This window comes from Rattus norvegicus, chromosome 2 (genome assembly GCF_021556685.1).
Source record: "Rattus norvegicus strain SHRSP/BbbUtx chromosome 2, alternate assembly SHRSP_T2T, whole genome shotgun sequence".
In the NCBI taxonomy this organism is placed as follows: Eukaryota; Metazoa; Chordata; class Mammalia; order Rodentia; family Muridae; genus Rattus; species Rattus norvegicus.
Window position 1 is genome coordinate 85,413,248 of NC_141535.1, and position 23,989 is coordinate 85,437,236.

A 23,989-nucleotide genomic window follows, 5' to 3' on the forward strand; every position below is an offset into this window, starting at 1 on the left:
AGAAGTAATGCTCTAGAGGCCTCTACTTCCTTCTCTAACAACAGAACTAGTTTGAGTCTAATAAACAGAAAAATTGGTCGGTCCACAGCAAGAGTCATTTTATGTAAAACGTTATCATTGAGGTAATTTGTTAAACAGCCTGAATGTCAATTCTCTGTACATTAGTGTCCGAAGTTCTCTAACTTATCTTGACTTACACATTTTCCCAATTTAGATTTCTGCATCAGATTTGAAGAGCTGTGACACATTGTTTTCATATGTGGCTGGTCTGCCTAGGAGGGCCTAGCACCAATCTGTCATGCACAGAGCAGCTGTACCACCACCACTACCACCAGGCAACATGCAGCTCTGAGCTCTATAGTCCTTTCTTTGCTAGTTTATCTGCTCACTAAAAGCTCAGTCAGCTGTCTGTTTCATTCCTGAACAATGCCAGCCAATGGTATAAACATGCCCTTGATTTTTAAAATTATACAGTACTTCCAATGTGAAAATACCCACCTTCATCTTCTCATCTATAGTAAGAGTTTTTGTCCCATATTCCTCTTTCCAGAAAAATGCCTCTGGTGAGGTCTGTGGACACTTGAGCAGTTTCTTGCCGTCCATATCTAATCTGCTTTGGGACACTCACAAGAATGCCATTACAGAAGTGTGTATCTCTCATCTGTGAAACCAGAATGGAAGCAACATCCTACCTGATGATGTGTCTGTTACTCAGGGCAGCCTTGGGCTGTCTGCTTGCCAAGCGCAGGTGTACCATTTCCTATAGCCCCCAGCACAGCTCATAGGTTGATATTTCTTATCATTTCTCATTTCCCTTGATGGATTTCCCACCCTAGGTAGTCATGCAGAAGAGTCAGTGAGAGTCTTATCCCTGGTCAGAACCCTGGGGCACAGAGGTGGAGAACTGATTCTATAGGTTTTCAGAGCAGCTCCTCCCTGTCTCAAACAGTCAAGACCTTCTATAGAGAGCAGCAATGGTGCTCAGGATAGTATGGGCTGTGTACATGGATAAGTTATGATTCCCCATGCTTAATTCTCTGAACAAAAGACATGGGCTTTTTACATTGAAAACAAAGGTAACACTGTTTATGTCGCAGGCAAGGGTCTGGGTATGATTATTAACATAGACCTAGTTAAGTAATGGGTAGATGCACAAAGGAGATTGGAGCATCAATGTGAAAAATATCCAAAGTAGGAACTTTACTGATTTAACCAGACAGTCTGTCAACTCAGAAGCTTGTATTATCTTGTGGTGCAAGGTGTGTTACTCCTTAGAAGCATATGGATTCCAGGGAACCTAGGGTCTGAGCAGAAGCTGTGGCCAGAAGTGTCATTTATGGGGACCTTGGGAGACAAGAAAGCTTCCTCTTGGGAAATGTTCCTTTGCTTGTCCACTTGTGTTCTTGCTTACTTTCAGATAGGGCAGGCCAAGATCCTCCTTGTGGGTACAGTTTATATAGAAATAAGAGTGATTGGTAGGAGGGTTCAGTTCCATCCACCTGAGGAAATAAATGTTGACAGGGAAAGAGAAGGAATAGGGAATCACACTGTAGAGCCATATCTGCACCATGGATGGTAGAGAAAACCACATTAATGTGTAAACATTTCCCATTGTACTTAAAGAAATCATGGACCAAAACTACTGGTGCTTCTGTGGCTGGTGCCTTTCACATGCTGGCTGGCTGAAGAGACAGTCGGGAGCCAGAGAATGAGGAAAGAAAATACAGTTCTCATCAAGTCTTCCTTGCACTGCCTAAGACTCACCTGCCTTTGAATTAAAATGAAGAGGCTGGGACTTTGGTCCTCTCTGGTCCCTTTTGAAAGGAGGCCTTGACAGGGAAATTAACCTTTGAACCCAGGAGTATCTCTTTTCCATACATTTTCTATTACATGTGTCAGAAAGCTGCTCACTCTTCAGTGTTCAAGAACTGATGTCCCAACCACACTCAAACCCATAACAAAGCATTCTGCCTACAGTGACCTGCAGGAGTCTCTGAGCTCTGCCCTCAGGTCTCTCTTGGTGTCCCTGCCTTGCTTTCCTTCTTCCAAACCCAATGACAATAAAGCATCTGTCAGTGGCTCTCACTGACAGGGAACAGCCCAGCCATGTGACCCTCCCACACATTTATTCCTCTGTCATCACCCAAGCTGTCTGTGGCATCAAGCACCCCATCCAGCTGCTTTACAGGTTCCTTCCCTTTCTGTACAACTCAGCACAAGAACCCCACAAGCAGCATCCTACCCATCCTCAGCAGCAGCCCTGCGCAATGCACTTAGTAGCTATTACATAGAGTCATAAGCAGGTGCCAAGCACTTCCTGGCCAGCATACAAACCTCTGAGTGGTGCTTACACTATAGCTTTGGCAAGATCACTGCAGTGATCTCATTGCTCATGGGGACACTGAGATGTGCTTTGGCATCAAACATTGTCACTTGGAGGTAACATGTGAGCCCAGCCTGGATTAATCTTTCATGAGCTTTAGTTGTTTGAAGGTGTATAAAGCCATGCATCAATGTGTATATCTGTGGATTTTTCTTGTTCCTTGGGTTACCCATATTCAAATGGGTAGTTCTACCAAAACCTCATTCCTGAGTCGCGAACCTTTACTCTTCCCCTTCCTCTTCTTCTGCCCTCTTGCTCTTCCTCTCCCTCTGCTCCTTATTCCTTCCTCCTTTTGCTTCTTTTCATCCCCACTCCCTCTTTTCTCTTTATCTCTAGAATTGACCCGTGCTGTATAACTTTGAAATCTTCCCATACACACTGCCAACTTTAATTTTTTTTTTTAATTTTAAAATAGTTGTGCTTGCCACTTGAGAGACCTTTTTGGTTTTGTGTCTTGTATTTCTGCTTTACCTTTTCTGACACCAATGCTTGCATTTGCTTTCCAGACCAGAAATCTCACCGTAGATGGGAGCTTTGGCCCGTGGTCTCCATGGACACCCTGTACTCACACTGATGGCACTGCTGTGGGATCCTGCCTCTGCCGGTCCCGATCCTGTGACAGCCCAGCTCCACAGTGTGGCGGCTGGCAGTGTGAGGGCCCTAGAATGGAGATCACCAACTGTTCCAGGTATGTGCCTCAGATCATTCAAATGCACCGTCTCATTTTATCTCAGATTGTGGAGGTATCTGGGCAGTCATTTTTAACACAGCCCATGCTTTAGTAGATGAAGGTGGCCAAAAAAAGGGGAATGCCCATCACTTAGCGATTACATCATTTGTGGGGAAATTTTCAACCCGTAGGTTAAGTTGTGAATTTTAACTGTTTATAAGCTCATCATTGGATAGGAAAATATTATGAATTTACTTGAGATAATTGTCTTCTTTGATGGAAATATCCATTACTTAACCTCTTCCTGAAATATGTGACAGGTGATCCCCACTTGTAGAGCATGAAGCAATAGCTGGAATGAATCTTTTTCTCTATGCCGTGATAGATCAGAACTCAGCATACCCCAGCTCTCTGACCTCAGACTGTTAGAAACTAGGGCAGTCCAGATGCTGTGATCCACTGGGGTCATCTGAGTTGCTTCATGTTCTTTTCTAACTACACTCACTTGTCCTGCCAGCCTCCCCTGTAGAGCATAGCACCTGAAGAGCTTCTGAGGTGAATTTGCAAGTCCCTTCTTCACTTGATTACAAACAAGTCATTTCTTAAAATCGTAGCTGGTTTTCATGAGCCTAGGATGTAGAAGCAGTGAGGGAAACTGTCTACGAAGCAACTGACTGAAGATCAGATTGGGTAATTGAATTGTTCGAGAGCCCAGGACAGGAAGGGTGAGTGAGAAAGATGTGAAGAGAAAAAAGGAAAACCTTGTCCTCACCAGCAGTTTTCACAATGAGTTTCTATGTATAGCAGCTTCAAGGTGGGTTCTATCACTACATAAAGTTTACAGAAGCCAAGGAGGGCCACAAAGATAAGGCTATGTAATAAAACAGAAAACACGACATAAGTTACTGGATTTACTTTGAAGATGACAATGAGCTATTTCATTACCAAAAGACTGGAGTGCTGGACTACACTTGTTCATCACTCGGGCTTCAGCTTTTGTTCCAGAAACTCGCCCTCTAAACAAGCTTGGCCAGCTTATTTCAGGTTAAAATCATAAGTAAACCAGACTGTTTCAGGGATGCTGTAAAAATATAAGCACATGACCACCTATCAAAATCTCCCATGCTCCCTGGGATTACTCCATGAGACTCTGTGATTATCCCCTACTCTACCTCTCAACAACCAAGTCCATACAATAAATAGTTACTGATAAGCTTGCTTCATTTATTTTCTGATTTCCTACAGTCCTGCTGGATTTAGAGACTTTTAGTTACCCATTACTGCACAGGTAACATGTTCTTCATATTATAAATAGAATATGTCATAAAGTCGTATATTTTCAAAAGCTTAAGAAATTAAGAGTTTTAAAAGAATATTAAAATATGTTGTAAAGTTTGAATAACCCCATGAATTATTTTGAAGATGTGTAAGGCTGTGGATAGAAGGGTATTAAAAACATGACTTGTTATTTTTATGAGTGATGTTGGAGGTGGTCTTGGTTTGATAAAATTATCAAGAATCTGTTAGTGTTAGGTTTCAGCTGGTAAACTACAAAATATTTTTAAAACTTCTCAGAAAGCTTCATCTTAACTACATTATTGTTAATTGTATCAACTTATATATTTAAACTGATATCTTTAGAATTACCATTACATACTTCTGTATTCTTAAAGGAATGTTTAAGGGGAAAATAAAGGCTAGTATGAACTGATCTTGTCCCAAGCTCATAAAAATAGAGTAACTGAGGATGCACAATGCCTATGGGGATGCCTATACAAAGAGAAGGTCTAGAGTTTAAGAGCCCTGGCTGCTCTTCCAGAGATCCTGGATTCAATTCCCAGCACCCACAGCACTGTAGATGGTTCACAGATGTCTGTAACTCTAGTCCCAAAGGATCTGATGCCCTCTTCTGGTATGGAGATGTATAGGCAGACAAACATAAAAAACATGAATCAATCTTTAAAAAAAGAAAAAGAAAAAAAAGAAGAAGAAAAAGAAGTCCCACACACAATACACATAGGAGCTTGGACCAAGCCCTACAATAAGTGTTCTAATGCCCCAAATAATAAAATACCCACAGCTTATTTTTAATAGCCCAGAAAAACTTCTAAGGGAGATTTAAATTACAAAGACTGAATACATAGTCACTTTATGAAAAAAATTACTCTACTGAAAAAAATGTGTGAATAGCAGTGTATTTTCTGAATGACTTGGATGAAATAGATTCATCTTATTTTTCTTTTATTCCTAAATATGCTATATCATTCTATATGTACAATAGCATGATGACATATGGCTTTGTGTGATCCTGAATTAAATATTCTCCCTTCATTTTTTAACAAAATTGGCTTGAAATAGCTGAAGAAAATTCCACTTGTTCTCAACACAAACGCTTTCTGTAGGGCTGTGCATGCACACTGCTTTTAGATTTAATAGAATGTGCTGTACGTGACTTTCAGTGTTTCTTCTATTTCAGGAGCACTGTCCCTGTGTTATAACAGATGTGTCAGAAGTCAAGTAAAATTGGAAATTTTATAGGTTAAGGATTCACTTCTAATACTGTGCAGTAAAATACCATTCTAATAGGTTGAAGATTTAATAACTAAAGTTCCTTAACTATTTCAAACATAGTAGATATATTTGGAATGGTTTGAGCTTTTGCATCAAATGCCAGTTGTAAGGGAACTCACAGCCACAAAGATTACCAGTGTGCTCTGTTCAAAGACAGTTCCCTCCTTCTGGAGGCCACAGAAGCAAATGGTTCTCCCCTGGTACAAAGACATTGGCAAAAGATGCAGATGGGGCTTGAGTGAGCTGGCTCAACTGAAGTATTGAATCACTTCCTCTCCTACAGGAATGGAGGCTGGACTCCCTGGACCTCCTGGTCTCCCTGCAGCACCACTTGTGGCATTGGCTTCCAGGTGCGGCAGCGCTCCTGCAGCAACCCTACGCCCAGGCATGGAGGGCGTGTGTGCGTGGGCCAGAACAGGGAGGAAAGGTAGGTTCAAGCTGTGTTCCTACATCAGCACCCGCAAACTTCCTGCCACTCCATTGGGGCCAGTTACACTTTGGGATCTAGCTTACTTTATCCGTGGAGTTCCTCTCCGTTAAGTTAACCCACATATTTTTCTGACATCCTCCAATTTTGACCTAACGTTCCAGAATGGAGAGCCTCATTCTGGTCCAGTTTCTCTCCGTGTTTGAAGTGAAAATCTAATCTGGTTACTTGAATACTCAGGTACCAAGGACACCTGTGTGCTGGGCTTTTGTGCACACATAAAGTGAGCCTGCTGGAGAGAGGTTACTGAGTTATTTCAGTTAGCCTGTCCCAGAGGCAGCAAATCCCAGCAGGTTCTGGTGAAAAGGATAGGTCTGATAAAGAAGTTCCCACTAGGCTGAGGGCGGGTAGAGGGGGCAGGCAAGTGAGTGAAAATTCAGGGGAGGTTTTATCTTTGTCCCTTCTAGTCTGCTGACAATCACCCCAGGAGCTGCAATACCAGCCACAGTACAAGTTTGTTTTCATGAAGACTTTCAGGGTTTAGTGCCCTATCTAAGTGTCCCTTCTAAGACTTTGATCCAACATGGTGTCTTTATGGTTTTGTTATAGAATTAACCATTTTGCACTGACTCCAAAATCTATTTTTTTGTTCCTTTTTCTCTCCCTTAACTATTGAATGCATATTCTACTCTGTCACTATTGTGAGTGAAAAGCCTTTGATGAAGTTCACAGCATTTTTAGGATGGACACACACACACACGCGCACGCACACACACACACACACACACAGACACACACACACACACACCATCTATTTGAAAGCCTTACAGTGCCTTTTAATGAAAAAAATAGAGGCTCCTACTTAATATCACAGGTTCTGGGAGTCTCAGACAAATACCCTATGTCTGTATATGGTTAAGTATTTTTATAAAGACCAGGGTTCCTGATTTTTACAAATTTTTACAGTGAGCATTGAGTATATCTTGATAGCCACTAGGAAGATCATTTCTCTTCTTCAGCCATCCAGTTCCTTACTTACTAGTTATGATCTTGTTCCTTTTGTCTAAAAAAGAAAGAAGTCTGCTGTCACACACAGACAGGATTTGTCATTTCTGAAGGGGTCCCCTGAGACAGTCCTAGACAGGCTGCCTGTAGTATTCTATCTAACACCAGTTGGGAGATGAGAAAGCTGACTAGTGAGGACTCTTCTTCCTGTATTCCCAACACCCCACTTGAGTGAAATCACTTCCATCTGTGCAAAAGCTTCTCTGAGTCCAGGTCACAGACACAGGAAGGACAAGGCGGCTTAACTCTATGGCCAAATGCACTGTGTCCTGTCTCTGCACTTAGCCATTCACAAAGCCATACTTTCACAACCAGATTTCATAAACATTGGTTAGTGTGTTTGGATGCCTTACACCTAATGTGTTTTCCATTTACAGGAGACATATTTTGGGGGATTAGAGGAGGGATTGCTTAATAGAGGAAAAATTAACCTCAAATAATAAAAGAGATGGATGGTAAGAATGTAGACTATGTATGGTTTTCATAAACTGATGCATCTCTATTGAATATGCTTCTAAAGAACTAACAGGAATTTCAGGGGGAAAAAAAGACAAATACTTAATGTGCCATGGTCTCTGTAAGCAAAAATGTCTTAGATTTCTTGCCGTGTTAGATGGGGAGATCACCACAAACCTGACCTGATTCTGGCAGTGGTGATATCGGATAACAGGATTAAGGAGGGAGGGTGCACAATTTCAGGACCAGGCAAATGAAACAATTAATAAAATTTTGTGATATTTAAAAAGCTTTAGACTCGAAGAAGCTTAGAAGGGTGACAAGTGAATGAATCGATTCTCTCCCTAAATTTAATTAGTGCCAGCAATATAGTTAATGATTTCTACAAAAAGGTTTTCAATGCGTGACCTAATCTAGTAGGAGCTTAGCCCCAAGTACAATCTCCCGGGAATTTTCACATCACTTTTTTTTACACATGCTACAAGATATACGAATACTCTTTCTTTCTTTAAATATTTCTTGGAACAAACATCTTGAAGACCAAGAACTTAGTAGAGGCATCAACTCTCGAAAGGTCACCCATAAGATGGGATAAAGCAGACACTGATTGGCACAGTATCAAAATGCAATTGGGGTAGTTTTCTACTGCTCTGTCACTATGACTCCGCCAACTAAGACAAAAACATGCAATTACTGTTCCACTCTCTCAGTGGAACCTCATGCCAGGGCTTCTGTGTTGTCAGCCAGATACTGCACCAAGCCCTTGACAACTGAGCCTTCCTAGTATTGCCTCCATTTCTGCACAAACTGAACTTATCATCTAAGTGCGCGCACAGGACCCATCCAGCCACAGTAGCTCAGTAAGAAGGAAATCATGGACCCTGCCCATACTGCAGTGAAGGGGACTGCAGCACGGTGGAGCGAGTCTCATTGGCATCATTTTGGTTTCTGCCGAATATAGACAAGTCTCTGTCCCTAAATCACTCATACCATACCATCTTCAGAATGTCTTTCATCTATTTGCAGGGTCCCAACTGCCATATGCCATGAAATTATACCCCTAAAGCTCAAAGTGCCACCATTTAAGAAATATGTTTGAGGTTCTGTTGCAATAGTACTTCTTGGTTTGTCAATTTCAGTCCAAAAGGACAAGTTAGATGTCATCAACATCCACACTATACAGCAGCGGTGGTAGGCAACAAACAACAGCGATGATGGTTTCTTCTCAAAAAAAGAAAAAGAAAAACAAAGTAGAAATGGGAGTCACTTCAGTCTTTTCCCCAAAGGATTCCTGGAGGGCAGCCAGCTGAGTATTGGGAGTTACTTAAGATGTGGGCATCCTACCCCATGGTCCTTGGATCAGCCTTGTGTGCTCTTAGCTCAGCTCCCTAAAATCTCTTCCCTTTGTCCTAAAATCAGCAGAAGTTTGCAACTGGGAAGTTTCAGCAGAGCTGGTAAAACTCGCACATTCTTGCCAGTAGAATGTACCCAATAGCATTTCCTTAGCAGTTCCCATGGTCCCTTCCATCTATGCTGTGAACTTAATCTCCGAAAAACTTTAAAAGACTTAAGTAAACCTCCTTGGGATTTGTTCTTCTAAACAAAAGACACAATCCCAGACCTTTCTGAGACAGTTCTTCTCTGACTTACAGTCCTGCTGAGGTGGCTAGAACACAGCAACTGGCAGCTTGCTATGCTCCCTCTGGGTGACTAAGAGGGCCCCCCCTTGCACTCTACTGTAGACTCTATGCATTGTCACAGTCTGCCCTCATTCTTCAATCTTGCTGAGGCTTCCTGGAGAAGTTAAACGTGCATGCCCCAGCTTCCCCGGCCACTGTGTGATGGTTTGTGTAAGGATGATCCCCCTGAGATCCTATGAGTGCTTACTCAATGAGTAGGACTCTGAAAGAATTAAAAGGATTAGGAGTTAGGGCTTTGTTGGAGGAAGTCTGTTGCTGGGAGTGAGCTTTGAGTTTTAAAAGCGCATGCTGGGCACACTATCCCTCCCCCCCCATCTCTCTTTCTACCTATGGATCAGGATATGGTTCTTAGCTACTGTCCAATGCCTGCTGGCCTCCACGCCCCAACCATGATGATAATAGACTGAACCTCTGAAACTGTAAGCAAGCCACAGTTAAGTGCTTTCTCCTGTAAGTTGCCTTGGTCATGGTGTCTTTTCCCTGCAACAGAACAGTAACTAAGACACAACGCTCAAGTACTAGGGAGCTACTTCTTAATTTTAGACTTTTTTTTTTGCCATTAGCAAAGTCTGATCCATGAGCCACATGAAGCTGGTTCTTTTAATAGTTTATTCCTTGTTTTCTTTTTTCTCTTTCTGTACAATGGCTTGCAAGAAGATAGTAGCATTTTAACACTTTGCCCTGAAATGGCCACATATGTGTAACTTCTTTGTTCTACTTCTCATATCACTATAGAGAAAAATTTAGGTTTGCCGCATTCTGGAACCACGTTATATTAGCTCTTTATTTAAAAAAGATTCCCATTTTAAAAATATTTTTATTATGTTAAAATATAAACAACATACATTAGCCACTTAACCATTTTAAGTACAGAATTCACTGACATTAATTAGACTCACATTATTGTGCAAAAATCACAACTCCTCATTTCTAAAACTTCATCGTTACCACTACACAATATTATCCCATACCATTGTTCTCCAGGTCCCTGGAAATGGTGTTGACTATTAATTTACATATTCTGTGCATCTCATATAACTGGAAAGCCTTAATTCCCATCCCTTTTCTGATTTGTTTGCTTTACTTAGCATAATGTTTTTAAGCTCCATTAGTACTACAGGTTATAGCAGAACTACATTTCTTTCTGGATGCATGGTGGTATTTACTTGTCTGACTATATCGTTTGCTTATCCAGTTTCCAATCAGTGGACACAGGTCATCTCTTTCCCTTTTCCTATTTAAACAATGCTAGAATGAACACTGGCTTGTTGAATTTCCTGTTCCAATTATTGTGAGTAAATCACTGGGAGAGGAAGTGCTGATTGCGTGTTCTGCTTTAGAGAGATGCTAGACTACTGCCCACTGTGGCTTCACCATGGTCTGTTCCCACCAGAAAGCACAGACTTCCAGCTTCCCTACATTCCTGCCAGTATTGATTATTGCTGGTTTGGGTTTATAGCCATTCTACTGGATGTGAAGAATTGGTTTCTCCCTGTGCTTTAGATTTGAATTCTATTAGCATCTGCATGATGCTGAGCACCCTGTCCTGTGCTTACTGTCTATCTCGTTGGAAGCTGTCTCTATTCCCCTTCTTAGTTGGCTTTCTAACTGAGTCGTCTTTTCTGTTGTAGTTCTGCACTCTGTTTCCTTATAAACCTTCTCTGTCAGGTTCTATAAAGTCTAAACTTCTAATATTCAATATATAGCGATTGCAACTTTTCTCTACCTCTGCTTCTCAAAATTCCCACTTCCACTTCCACTTCTAGTTCTCAGAACCATTTTCAATGCATTTTTGTTGTTCTTTTGGTATCTGTGCTCTATGATACCTGGTCTTTGGTAGAGTCCACATTTCGACTAAAAATTTAACCATATAAACTCTGTGCCTTTGTGAGTTCCCAGATTGGACACAACCTCTCTGCTTCTGTGGATGTAGGCTGTCAGGAGGCTGCAGTAAAGAAGCCATGGCTTTGTCCTCAGCGGCACACCTAGATCCGGATCTGCTTCCCAGTTTGTGCTGTTGTGGGTAGCCTACATGTCTAGTAGGCTGTCAGGCTAAGGCCCTAAGTTTCTTGGTGCATCTTTATTAGAGGCCACTGTCAGTTAAAGTTAGAAAAGGAGATGTGTTTTTACAATAAAACTACTATAATATTATGTGATATAACCACAGAAACGACATCTCCTATACTGACAGCTATGTGGCAAGCCTTACCCATATTCAGGGGAGCACATCAGTTGTGAGTTCTAAAAGGTAACGTGTCAAGGCTCATATCAGAGATTGCCCAATGTATTTTCAAGTTAAGGGTCTCAGGGTCTAAGGAGAATTAATCAGATAACATCTTACGATTATGGGAACATTTTTGTTCTGTGATGAGCTAAAGTCATAGTCAATATAGGAGTTACTGCTCTCTACTGGTATGCTGTCTTAAACCTCCTAGTGTGGTTAATGGATGCTCAGTTCTCTGGTGCTATGAAGGGCTTAATTCTTCTGCGATGGCCTGTAAAGGTATGACCATTAAACGTGAATCAAGAAAAACTGTTCCTCCATAGGCTTCAGTTATGCTGGGCTAGCAGATTGTCATGAGGAACCAGCAGAGACTCAACCAGATTAGAAAGAAATATGAGGAGGAGACAGAGTCGGTGTTGTAAATCTAGCAACAATTTGATTATAGAATACAGTTATTTTTTAGAGAAAATGGTGATTTATAGAGAGACAATGCTAGGTCATTAGTTAGCTTTTAAAGGGAAAATAACAGCAGTCATGAGTAAAATTAAAATCTTAATTTTTTATGCATCATAAAATGTGTCTGTGACTCTCCATGATTTCAGACCCTGAAGACCCAATAGAGTCAGTAATGTGTTAAAGACATTAGCCCATTGTTTTTATAAGCCAGCAGACTGGTGCAATGGGAATCAAATGCTGGTCCACTGGGCAAATATTTATCTATAATTAATAACAATCTAAGTTACCTGAGCTATCCCAGTAACTGCTTCCTATCTCACTGTTGTTTGTGCAGCTCACTGAGGAAGGCTGCCTGTAGGAGCATAGGTGAGGCCAGGATACTCAGAAAGAAAATGCTCTTCTCATCATTGCAGAGAATCCAGACTGAGTGACTTGGCAGCCTTCAAATGCTAACCGCTCTAAGTTGGAATTCTGCATAGAGAGATAGCCTAGACTTTTCTGTTTCCCTCTGACCATTCCTACTATAGGAATCACCTCTACTAATCTTCATGTAGCTTGTTTCACAGGAGAACTATAAAGTGAAAGAGGAAGAAAAGGAGATATGGGTTGTTAGTGACCTTAAGTCCCAAGGGATAATTGAATAACACTAGTTCAAAGTCCAGAGCTCCATGCACAGGTAACCTTACAGGAGAATTTTTAGCTGTAATAACATGCTGAGCATTCTCAGAGGTGGCCTGCTGTAGGCAAAAACACGGAAGTATTTGTGCACACTGATTTATTCTGCTCTGGGGATGTGGTAGCACATCTGCTGTGCTCTTTATTAAAAGTCAAGGGTTTTATAGGCATTTTTAGTAGGATTTCCTTTGCCTTCTCTGCTCTCTCTCTCTCTCTCTCTCTCTCTCTCTCTCTTTCTCTTTCTCTCTGTGCCTGCCTGCACGTGAGCACGTGAGTGTGTGTGTGTGTGTGTGTGTGTGTGTGTGTGTGTGTGTGTGTGTGTCTGTGAGTACCCATGTTAGTTGAAAACTGAAACTAGGGGAAAGCAGTGAAAAGAGCCCTCACATTTAAAATGTCAGTGAGTTAGCTTTTAAATGTGAGATGCCTTTCTCCCACTTGTTCTCCCTCTTGTGAACTACATGTAGATATTTCAAATTAAATGTGAATTGTTTTGAATTCTGAGTTTTCTTGACTCCCTTTAACCTGTTCTCAAAATAAATAGCAGCTTCTTCCTGGAACTATCCAAACACCTATATATACATGAATATTTACTTACTGTAACTCCAGACCTCTATGGAGATTTTCTACAAGAAAACTCTGTACTTACCTTTCTCTTAACTCACATTTATACCTGAAGATGTCTCTGTGTCTCTCTGTGTGTTTCTCTGTATCTCTGTGTCTCTGTGTTTGTATCTCTGTCTCTTTTCTGCCTCTCTCTGTCTCTCTCTCCTATGTAGAAAGTCGCTATTCCAGAGTGTCCACTGGCATTGACCCTGAGAGCCCACACATATAGGAGTATGTGCTGCCATCTTCACAGTAATACCACGCATCTTTCCCATGGTAAACGCTGAAAAGACAAAGAATGACAAGTGCATAGGGCCAGTGTGTTCGTGTTTTTAGATGCTAACCTGCTTTCTTACGTAGTACTAAAGTATCGAGACTCCTTCAGCCATGAGCGACATTGTCTACTGCTTCTCCTTAGAAGTGAGATGGGGGCTCTGAACTCTACTGCCCATCCTTTATGTATTCACACAGTTGCTTTAGGGTATTTCTACCATGCCCATTGCCATCTAGTTCTCATCCACCCTAGTACCACCACCATCCTGTTTATCTAACCCACAGTGCTTCTCACTTTCATTGCCTCAGTCACACACCACTGGCTAATGTTTGCTCCACTGTCTCTTTCTGCTTGTGATTGCCCCTGAAGTTCAGACTCCAGGTTGAGCTCAGAGAGCTTCTGACGTCTTTGGACTTCAGCCACCAGTGGGATGAGGTGCCAGCCATGAGGGAGTCTCTGGCCTCACTCTGATGGTGCTATTTTACTTGTAGAGTTCTATGAGGTGTTTCTTTGTTTTCTACTATTTGGCAAAGGTGGATCGTTCTGACTCATGTCCTCTCCTTACATTCTCTTAACACTGTTAGCTTTCTTGCTCAATTCCCCCATCCCCCTTTAATTATGATCCAAATCTCCAGCAGATAACTATTCTCTATCCTCCATCCTGTCACATCTTTCAGCTTTGCCTTTCCTCTTTACACCTTGTGCTCACTCCTAATGTCTTGTTCTCCATCAGGGTTCCACCTGTTTGATGGAAAACAACTGGACCTTACAAGAGTATTTGTCAGGGAATCACACAACTCCTTTCTCACTTTCTGGTTGCCATTTACTCATCTTTTTCTACCCCAGAATACATCCACTTGGAGTATCAAGTGCAGTTTTGGTGTGCAGTAAATGATACAATTAACATAATTAATCCTGACGGTATTTTATGCTGTGTACATTTTGAGAGTGTGTTTATTTTCTCTATTCATCTGAGGCTGTGAGCACCTAGCCAGAAGTCCTTTCTAACTCCCTTTGCATAGTGCTCTACAAAATCCAATTATTAACAACGTTGTCATGAAGGTCGCTGGCTTAGGCCTCCAGTAGATCTAAATCTTTACTGCCTGTTTTTTAAGGAAGATGGCCTTGCAACTGGAAGGATGTGGGGGGAAACGTCTTACAGTCTAATATTCCCTAGGGGCTAAGTGTAGATTCAGTAAATGGACAAGTGGATTTAAATCACCAAAGTCCTGTAAATCACCAGAGGTACCATTAAATTTGGCTACATTCACAGTTACATTCTTCCTCCATATGTTCTATCACTTGGAGACTGCCAGTCCATTTTCCTCTTATGTTTGTTTGTTTCTCTCATTTCACTCCATTTCATATACAGTTATAAAGACTTTAGAAAAAATTTCAGTCATCATAGGCCTAAAGAAGAGTTGGAGTATTGAACTTAAAAATTGTCAAAATGGGTGTGTGTATAAAAGTATAGCAATCAACTACTATAAAATAATTCTACCATTTGTAAAAATGTAAAAATCAGATATTTAGTAATTTGTGGCCTTTTAACTGGAAATCCTTTGAAGATGTTCTGAGAGCCTAAAGGAAAACTTAAAAACATAAGCTAAGCAGTAAGGGTCACAGGACTTCAGGCCAAGCTTAAATTCTTTGTCTTCAGAAGATTGTCAACTTACTCAGTTGAAAGATAAGAAACTCTGAGTGAAGCTGTGCTGACTTTGAATTCATAACCGACGTTATCGTTTGATGTTTATGCCTAGCAGATAAACTCCCTACCTAGATATTTTCTGTATGCTCCTCTTTTGGGGTGTCTATTGAAGGGTTTTGTTCTGTCTTGTTTCTCCTTTACTTGGCTGCACAGGAAGTTCCATCCTGCATTGTGAGTTTGGCATTCTCTTCGCTGTCTGCCATGTATCCCATTGTCTGTGCACACTCAGCATGGCCAGCACCACATCTGCCCCCTGTATGGTGCAAGCACTCCAGACACACAAAGCCCCTCATGCAGAGCATGCCCATCTGTTCAACATCTGGCACAGGGATGGGAAGTGAAAAGGTTGGTGGCCTCTTGAGCACTAAAGAGTCTCCTTTTCCTCTGGGTTTCCTTATTACAGATACTGCAATGAACATTTACTCTGCCCACCACACGTGTTCTGGACAGGCTGGGGACCTTGGGAACGCTGCACAGCCCAGTGCGGGGGTGGCATTCAAGCTCGCCGTAGGACCTGTGAAAATGGGCCTGACTGTGCAGGATGCAATGTGGTAAGTAGCCGACTTACTCCCACAACCCATCACGGAGAACACAAACTTGAAGCCTCCTAGATGCCTTACACATGCAAGATGCTCCCAGCACATTAGATACTCAATGCTCTTCATTGGTGCTAGCACTGAGCCATTTGCACATACCAGGGGCTATGCTCACACTTGGTCCACTACCAATACTGGATATTTTGTACACTATCTTTATGATTTGCAGAACTTGCATGCTCTGTGGATATAAAATGGGAAGGCATCAAATGTTGTATGTTTTTGATGATCTCGAACAACAACTCCTGTTTAGATGTCAACTCTGCAGACACTGTATGTTTTGTAAACATGAAATGCTCCTTAAATACTGTGTATGTTTTGTCCATGTTCCTCTAGCTCTGAAGTTTTAGAGGGCATGAATCATGTAAGTGGCTCATGTTAACAAGAATGTGCAGGGCATGGTAGAAATTTAAGTACATGAATAAAGCATTCACATGTGTAATAAACTAACTGAAGAATCTTCTAGCTCTAAGTACAGAGCTATGACAAAATCTTGTACCTAAATAACTTTGATCACTCTATTTGGTCTTATTAATGATTATCTTATGCTGGGCTCCTAGGAACACAGAATACAATGTGGACATGATACTGTGTGGTGACAGAGAAATTGGCACCATTGTCAAAGTGAGTTGGTAACACATCAGAGGGAACAAAAGACCACTTATGGTTTTGTTTTTCCTCTGCCTTAGCAGGTCATATTTCTTTTAACACTTTAAACTGCCAAATAAAAATTAATGTGTGCAGACTCTTTTCAAAAGGCCCATTGTTGTGTAGCCTGCTTTTTCGGTCAGGGTGGCTGAGCACTGAGCCTGGCTGAGAGCTCACCTCTCTCACCTTCCTGGTGTTGGCCACAAGATAGATGAGATGTGGTAAATGTTGGGCGGAGAAGCTCAGCATGGGAAGTGCTGACTTGGCATTCTCTCTCAGTGGCCTTTGCTGTTGGATTTTTGATACTTCCACCTCTTGTTTTCTGAGACTATGCAATGATTTTATGCTGCTGTAAAGCTTGTTTTATGAAATATATAACCTGAGCAACTCCAGAGAGCCAATGGGACTTTGGGGACAGGAAAAGTGTTATGAGGTACTGTATCAGTTCTTATGCCAAAGAAGGAAGATTTCCTTACTAGGATTTGCAAGTGGTAAAGTCACCTTACTGTTGCTAATAAAACATGTTAGTGAAACTGAGCTCACTTTAGACCATAAAAATCTTCATGCAATATAGGTAAGTTGTAGAGATATATGGGTGAATAGATAGGTAGGTAGGTAGGTAGATAGATAGATAGATAGATAGATAGATAGATAGATAGATAGGGCAGACAGATAGTGGACAGATTGGATGCATGGATGGATGGGTGTATGGATAGATGGATAGGTGGCTGGGTGGATAGACAGATAACAGATACATACATACATACATACATACATACATACATAAGTAGGGCAGACAGATAGTGGACAGATTGGAGGGATGGATAGGTGGATGGATGGATAGATGGAAGGATGGATGGATAAATGGATAGATAGTAAAAAGATAGATGGATGGATAGATGGATAGATGGATAGATAGATAGATAGATAGATAGATAGATAGATAGATAGAATGAGTGAGCAGGCAGATGGACAAATTAGATGGATGTATATATGTGTGGATGGGTGAATCATCTATCATTATTATGAGTAAATAATGATATATAGATAGATAGATAGATAGATAGATAGATAGATAGATAGATAGATAGATAGATAGACAGACAGACAGATATAATTTCAGGCGCTAAAATTTAAAATTATATATTATATCTAAATGGTACATCCCTGAAGACTTTTGTGTCTTAAAAAAAGCCTTTACTCTTTGCTGAACCAACTCATTCTTCTGCTGTGCTGCCTGTGTGGGCTTTGTTCTTGCACATAAAATTTTTCTGTTGAAAACCACTGGAGAAGTGATCCTGTTCCTAAATTCTAAACCCTTTACAGACCACAGAACTCAGACAGCAGTACACAGCATTCTTATTGTTAGCTGAAGTCAATAGTGACAATAGTAGACAGATTAATCCACAGAGAGGCATATGAATGGAAGTGAAACTTTCCTCCTGTAAAATTTCCAGTTTATGTGATAGGTTCGATTGCAAATGCAAATACCGAAGGTATTCCAAAATGTTAGTGTTTGTTTATTGTTATGGCACAGTACAGCGAATATAGAAACTCTGGCACATTAGAGGGGCAGATTTTTAACACAGAGGGGAGGTCTAGACATCATGTGCCCACCCAAGTCATGCTCACTTGCCTCTGGATTTCTGCATCGTCAAGCATCAAGCCAGTATCTGGAATAAATGCTTATAAGACTCAAGCACCCCTTCTGTGAACCCTGGGGCACACATCTCCAGCTGAATGACTGAGCATGTCCTACAGTGTCCCTCCCTGGTGACGGAGCTCTTTGATAACCCCAGAATGTGGAGACTAGTGTACTTACAGAGGAGTTAGTTAACCCAGCTCTAGGCTAATAAATCACCAGAGCTACTTGGATCCCCTCTGCATGCCTCTTGAGGCAAATGAGAGAGCTAGGTGTATGCCTAGAGCCCACCCACCACACGGTTGGCTTCTGAATTCACTGGAGATCTGTCTGAGTCTATTTGGTTGGCAGTTTCTGTTGAACTATAGGGCTCTTGCACTTCAGAAACACTGAGGCATGCTTACACATAAGATATTGTACTTTTATTTGTGAATGTGTTTTGATCTGTCATTCATAAGCAACACTGAAATTTTTCTTTATTTTGAGAATTTCATGCATGCATCCAATATATACACCTTATTATCACCTCCAATTGTCCCTGTATGTCCCAATATAGCTCATTTCTCAAAACTATGTCCTGTTTTCTATAGCCTACTAAATCCAGACACTGCTACCCATATTTCCAAAGTATGAGACAATCCACCAGAGTGAGGGAAAACTACCAGGTCTCCCTTCTCAGCCACTTCCATTCCATTTCCAGTCGCTCCTTGGCCAGCACTGGTTTTTAGTAATATCATCATCCTTCTAACCATGGTGGCATTTAAAGATTACCATGAGCATAAAAATTAAAAGGAAATGAATACATATCAAAAGCATCAATCTGTTGGTCTGACTAAAGGTTAAAACACAGGAAAGAAAGAAAATTCCAAAAGCTGTATTGTCTGAGTATGATCACTTAAGTTAATGCAACCCAAATTTCCTCAAAAAGCAGTAGATGCTTTATAAGGGAGAAATAAAGGCTATCTCTCATACAGCAAAAAATAATTCAAAGAGTAAAGCAGACGAAGTGTTGCCTGTATTATATTTTTTTACTGAAATGCCATACAAAGGATGAAGCAATGGAGCAGGAGCTATGATCTAAAATATCAACAGGGGAAAAGGGATATATTTATGTCCTAGATATAAGAAAGGGTCACAAAGGGCCCAGTAAGGTCAAGAAGAAAGACCTTGAAATCAATACCATTGAAAGAGATTCTGTGAAAGTTAATCAGAGCTGGTTGAACACTTTTATTCAGGAATGGCACTGTATATAAATTCAGAAGCTGATAAAACTGGCAAGTAGATCTTAGGTGGGTTTTGATGGACAAAATAATTAGAGGATTGTTTTTGTGTTAGCACATTACAATCTTCAAAATATGTGCATATATTTCCTGTTTAACTAATGAAATAATCAAGAACCATGGAAAAGCAGTTAGGTCCCTGAACCTGGCAAGTCATTGCAGATGGGAGAGAAAGACCTAATTCAGTCTTTCTATCCTGTTCCTAAATAGTCTGTGTGCATGTGGATGTGCGCGCACACATGCGTGCTTGTGTGTGTGTGTGTGTGTGTGTGTGTGTGTGTGTGTGTGTGTGTGTGTGTGTGTGTGCTCTTTCCAGAACGCAAAACACTGAAGATAGGGTGGTGGGATTAGCTCTTAGCTCCTATCCCATGCCCACTCCAGCACTCTAGAGAAAAGGGCCTAGATAGGCACATTCTTTTTTGTCCTTGAATTCTACTTTTTAAAAATTTATTTCTAGAGTATCCACAGACTTTCCCTCAAGACAGAAATGTACGAACCAGTTTAGTTTTAAGAGCCTCATGATCAGAATAGAAATTATTTGAGATTTCATGATACTCATTTTTTAAAGTCTGAGTTGCATACAGTGTCCTCTGTTCACCTCATAGGTCTTTCTGTTCATTCTCACAATTGTAGTTCATAACCAAGTCACCTGGTGTTTTTATTCCTTCACTAATGTGTATTCAGCAAGTTGTCAATATTCTGGAAGACACACTAGAGACCATCTTTGTAATTTTATTTTTAAAAATATTTTCATCCCAACTTCTGAGGCTACTAACATTTTGCTGAGTATAAATAAGCTAGTAGTATAATACAAATTGAGTACTTTATACTATATACCATTGAATATTTTCTAAGAATTTTTTTGGTATAGCTTATTATAATCTGACAGAATTTTGTTATCAAGGACAGTCATATCTGTTATTGAATTCCCTACCTTTTCTGGATCAGGTGGCAACGTAACATTATTCTATAGAAAAGTCATACCCATATTAAGAACAATCTCTCTTCCTTTTTTCAAGGTTGCTAAACCAGTTGGCAACACCCATTTAAATTTTAGGACAAAAATGTCATTAATTTACAATGTTTTCTCCAACATTATTTGTCTTCAAATAGGACAGTGCTGCTGCCCTGTGTCACAAATAGACAGGAAAAGAACCTAGGAGACCTAATGTTACACACTTGAACAGGGTTTGGACACTGGTTGATGGCTTCCTTTTAGTGAGTTCAATAATGTAGTTTTGGTCTTAAATACCCTGCAGTTAGTTGTCTATGAGATGAAGATTCAGCCTCTAGACCATGATGCTACTGGAGTTCATAGAACCTTTAAGAGATGGGGCTTATGTGAGAAAGTTAGGCTATTATGTACCCCTGAAAAAGATACTGGGAACCCCTCTTTCATTCTTTTCTTCATTTCTCCATGACATAATGTTTGATTTTCTTTTTCCTGTGCTGTGACATCCTGCCTCACCTCAGTGTCCAGAGTAACAATCTAACCAACGTTTGAAATCTCTGTCGAGTTAACATAGTCCCTTTCTCTGATTTAGTTGATTATCCCAGAAAGTAACAAAAAGTGAGCACAATTAGTGTCCTTTGTATGATGTTTCCTCATCTTGAATAGTGTTTTCCCAGGGAACCTTGGGTCTGCCTTGGATGGAGGCAGATAACCTACAAGGATTTGCACAGGAAGTGTTCTACATTCTTATTTATTTGGGTTGCCTTTTGTAAGACGGGACTGTAGACTGTAAGTAGTGGCCTGCAGCAATGAGTTTACATTATATATGCCCACCTACTTGATAATGGTAAAGCTTCGAGACTAGATCAACTTCTGAATCTTTAATTGTTGCCCCAGAAATTCACTCACATGAATCCTTTCGCCTATGTTGTTCTCAGTCGCTGCCTTCATCAGTGTCTGGAAGCCTTTCTCTAATAAACTCAATGCCCTTTCAGGTTTAGCTATAACAAATTTTATCTACAATTTATACCAGTGCAATTTTATAACTTAAAAAACTTGAAAAAGCAATTTTCCTAAACAAAGTTTGAGAACTACCATCAGCTAGTTAATTCTAATTGTATTCAAACAAAATGTATAGATACAATAATATTGCTATTTGTCTTCATAACTGCTACTGGTAGGTTTTTCTTAAAGAAATTACAAGGAAATTTATTACTTATTTCAGTGACTCAGAGATGTGCAATCTATTTTAGAACGCCTATCTTAAGGGTCTAGAAATTTGGCATTAAAAAAGAAAGATGGCTTGGGTTGTGGTGTGTCCAGGCTCAAGACCAGACACTTACTCTGACAGGGCCATGTGTTTCTCCTCTGAATCCTGCGATATCTTAAAGGTTATTAAAATAAATAAAGAATTCAAGTTTCCCATTAAACCCCAACATGCAGATGTCAATTTAATCACTTAAGTTTGATGAACACCAAATTTGATGAGGTGAGCAGTATTAAAAGATGAAAAAACATCAATCACACAGTGATTCCAGAGTTCAGTGTCCACATAACTTGGGTGCTTGTCAGGAACCACCAGATACTGAATTCAACCTTCTTCCAAAGTTACTGCATACGTCAGCCAGGTTGTGCACTGCTACTTTATTCCAAGGAGGTATTATATATCACATGGACAATGGCAGAATCTTAAAGATGGAGAGTGTACCATTGGTGCTACTCCAGTCCTGCTCTGAATGCTTGAAATCTTAATGACTTCTTCAAAACCTCAGAAACTTCTTGGCTGCCCCCTTCAAATTGTATCCTATGCACCACAGTTAGCTACTGAGAGGAGCAGGCTTCACATCTTGGTTTGAGCTCTATGTAAAATGGAACTGAGACTTCACAAGGCCTTTCAGCAGAAAGATAGCTTGAGAGATTTGCAGTAATGAGGAAGAAAAGAGGACGAGAAGAGGAAGGAAGGAAAAACCCCTTTTGGTGCCTGTGATTAAGGTCACTGGGATGGACAACAGGGATCTGATTGCCTTTTGAAACAGAAAAGCCAGAAGGTGCCTTTTAAAAGCTCCTGATCTTCATGAATCCCTTGGATAAAGGATGCTACCAGACTGTATACCACAGTCTCTGGAGAATGTAGAGAAGACACAATATAAAGAGCTAACTGTACCCTAGTGGGTAAGGGTGAATGTAACATGCTCACTGCCTTTCCCAAGCAGTAAAGGCAGACAGTTTGCCTCAAGCTACTTGCCACATCTGATTTCATGAAAAGAAAGTATGAGCATGCTGGGACAAACCAATGAGAACAGAGTTTCTGAAGCTACTGTCCAATGGATGGAGTTTAATGCTGCTGAAGCTCCCATGTCTTGAAAAATCCCAGAGACACCTGGGAAATTTCCATCCATCAAATACTTGTGAGTACTTACTATTAGACTATATCATCTCATTTCCTACCAGACATTTTTATTCTTTGGAACTGTTTCTTTCCTTGGCTATATGCACAGCAAAAGCTGCTTGGAATTTCCAGACAAGATCACTTTGATTCTTAAAAAGAGACACTGGAGGGTGAAGGTCCTTTATTCCAGAAATTAGTATCAGGAAGTGGAACTGTAGCAGCTGCCCATTTGCTGGCATCATAAAGGGGTTAGGAACAAGCACAGAAGTCAGAAGAGCAGGCTGTAGAGGGGTCTCTCTTCCTAGAAGTCACCCTTGCTGTGCAGAGGATGAAGTTTGATGCATGAGATCAAAAGTGTCTCATGGTTTCTGCTAGTTTGAATGCAAATCCTTTTTTTCTGCCTTCCCTTAAGGAAGCTGCCTTTCTAATGCCATTCATAACTGATAAGAAAAGACATGAACTTCCTTAACAATGACTATAACAGAGTGAGCAAGTACAAGGATTGTCACATGATGTGTTATTGGCAAGATTAAACAGATGATCTTGACCTTCATGGTGAAGATCAGATGATGAACTATTCCATTGTGCTGTTTGTAGGGAGCATTTACTTATATTTGCAAGTTTTCTTCTCAAGAGAAATGATTGATAACCCTAACAGAAACTGAAAAATACATCTTTATAAGCATAGGAATCTGAAGCTTACTTTCTTTTGTTATGAAATAGCTCACTGAAAAGCTTGAAAATGTGAAAGATTGTCAGAACAAAACCACCACATGTTGTTAGAAGAGGTTTGTGCATTTTGTAAAAGTTAATGTCAGTATACAAAACTGAGTAGTGGGGCGGATGGCCACAGAAGTATACATTTTTGCAAATCTAGCATTCGAAAGTTTGGCAATCAAGTTTAAGAATGATGCATAATACAGATGGAGAGAAAAGGAAAAATGATGGATTACAGGAATTAATCCATCACAACTCTGCCTCTAGGACATATAAATAATCGTCTACAATCTTTGGAAATTGCTGTTGGTATTGAGATCTGGAATATTTCACCAAAATGTTTTATTTATAGAGTTGGAAAGCTCTGTTGCACAAATTTCTTTCTGTAAAGAAAAAAACACTTTTTTTTCTGTCTACAATGATTCAAATACTGTGGTGGCAAAACTAATTAAAAAGAATTTCCATGAAGGAAATGCTTTTTTAATGTATAAGTGATATAAATCATATATACACTCCACACATGCATACATTCTCACACACACACACACACACA

The 23,989-nt window shown here is 40.4% G+C and overlaps 1 protein-coding gene across 2 annotated transcripts in view; it reads left to right on the top strand.

Annotated features, from left to right (window-relative positions):
* The window catches only part of Sema5a (semaphorin 5A), a 437,483-nt gene that overhangs the window by 366,619 nt on the left and 46,875 nt on the right, over positions 1–23,989 (top strand). For both annotated transcript variants that reach the window (NM_001107659.2, XM_087621852.1), the window contains 3 exon segments: positions 2,890–3,071; positions 5,908–6,051; positions 15,616–15,763. In NM_001107659.2, the coding sequence (NP_001101129.1) occupies positions 2,890–3,071; positions 5,908–6,051; positions 15,616–15,763 (474 nt within the window).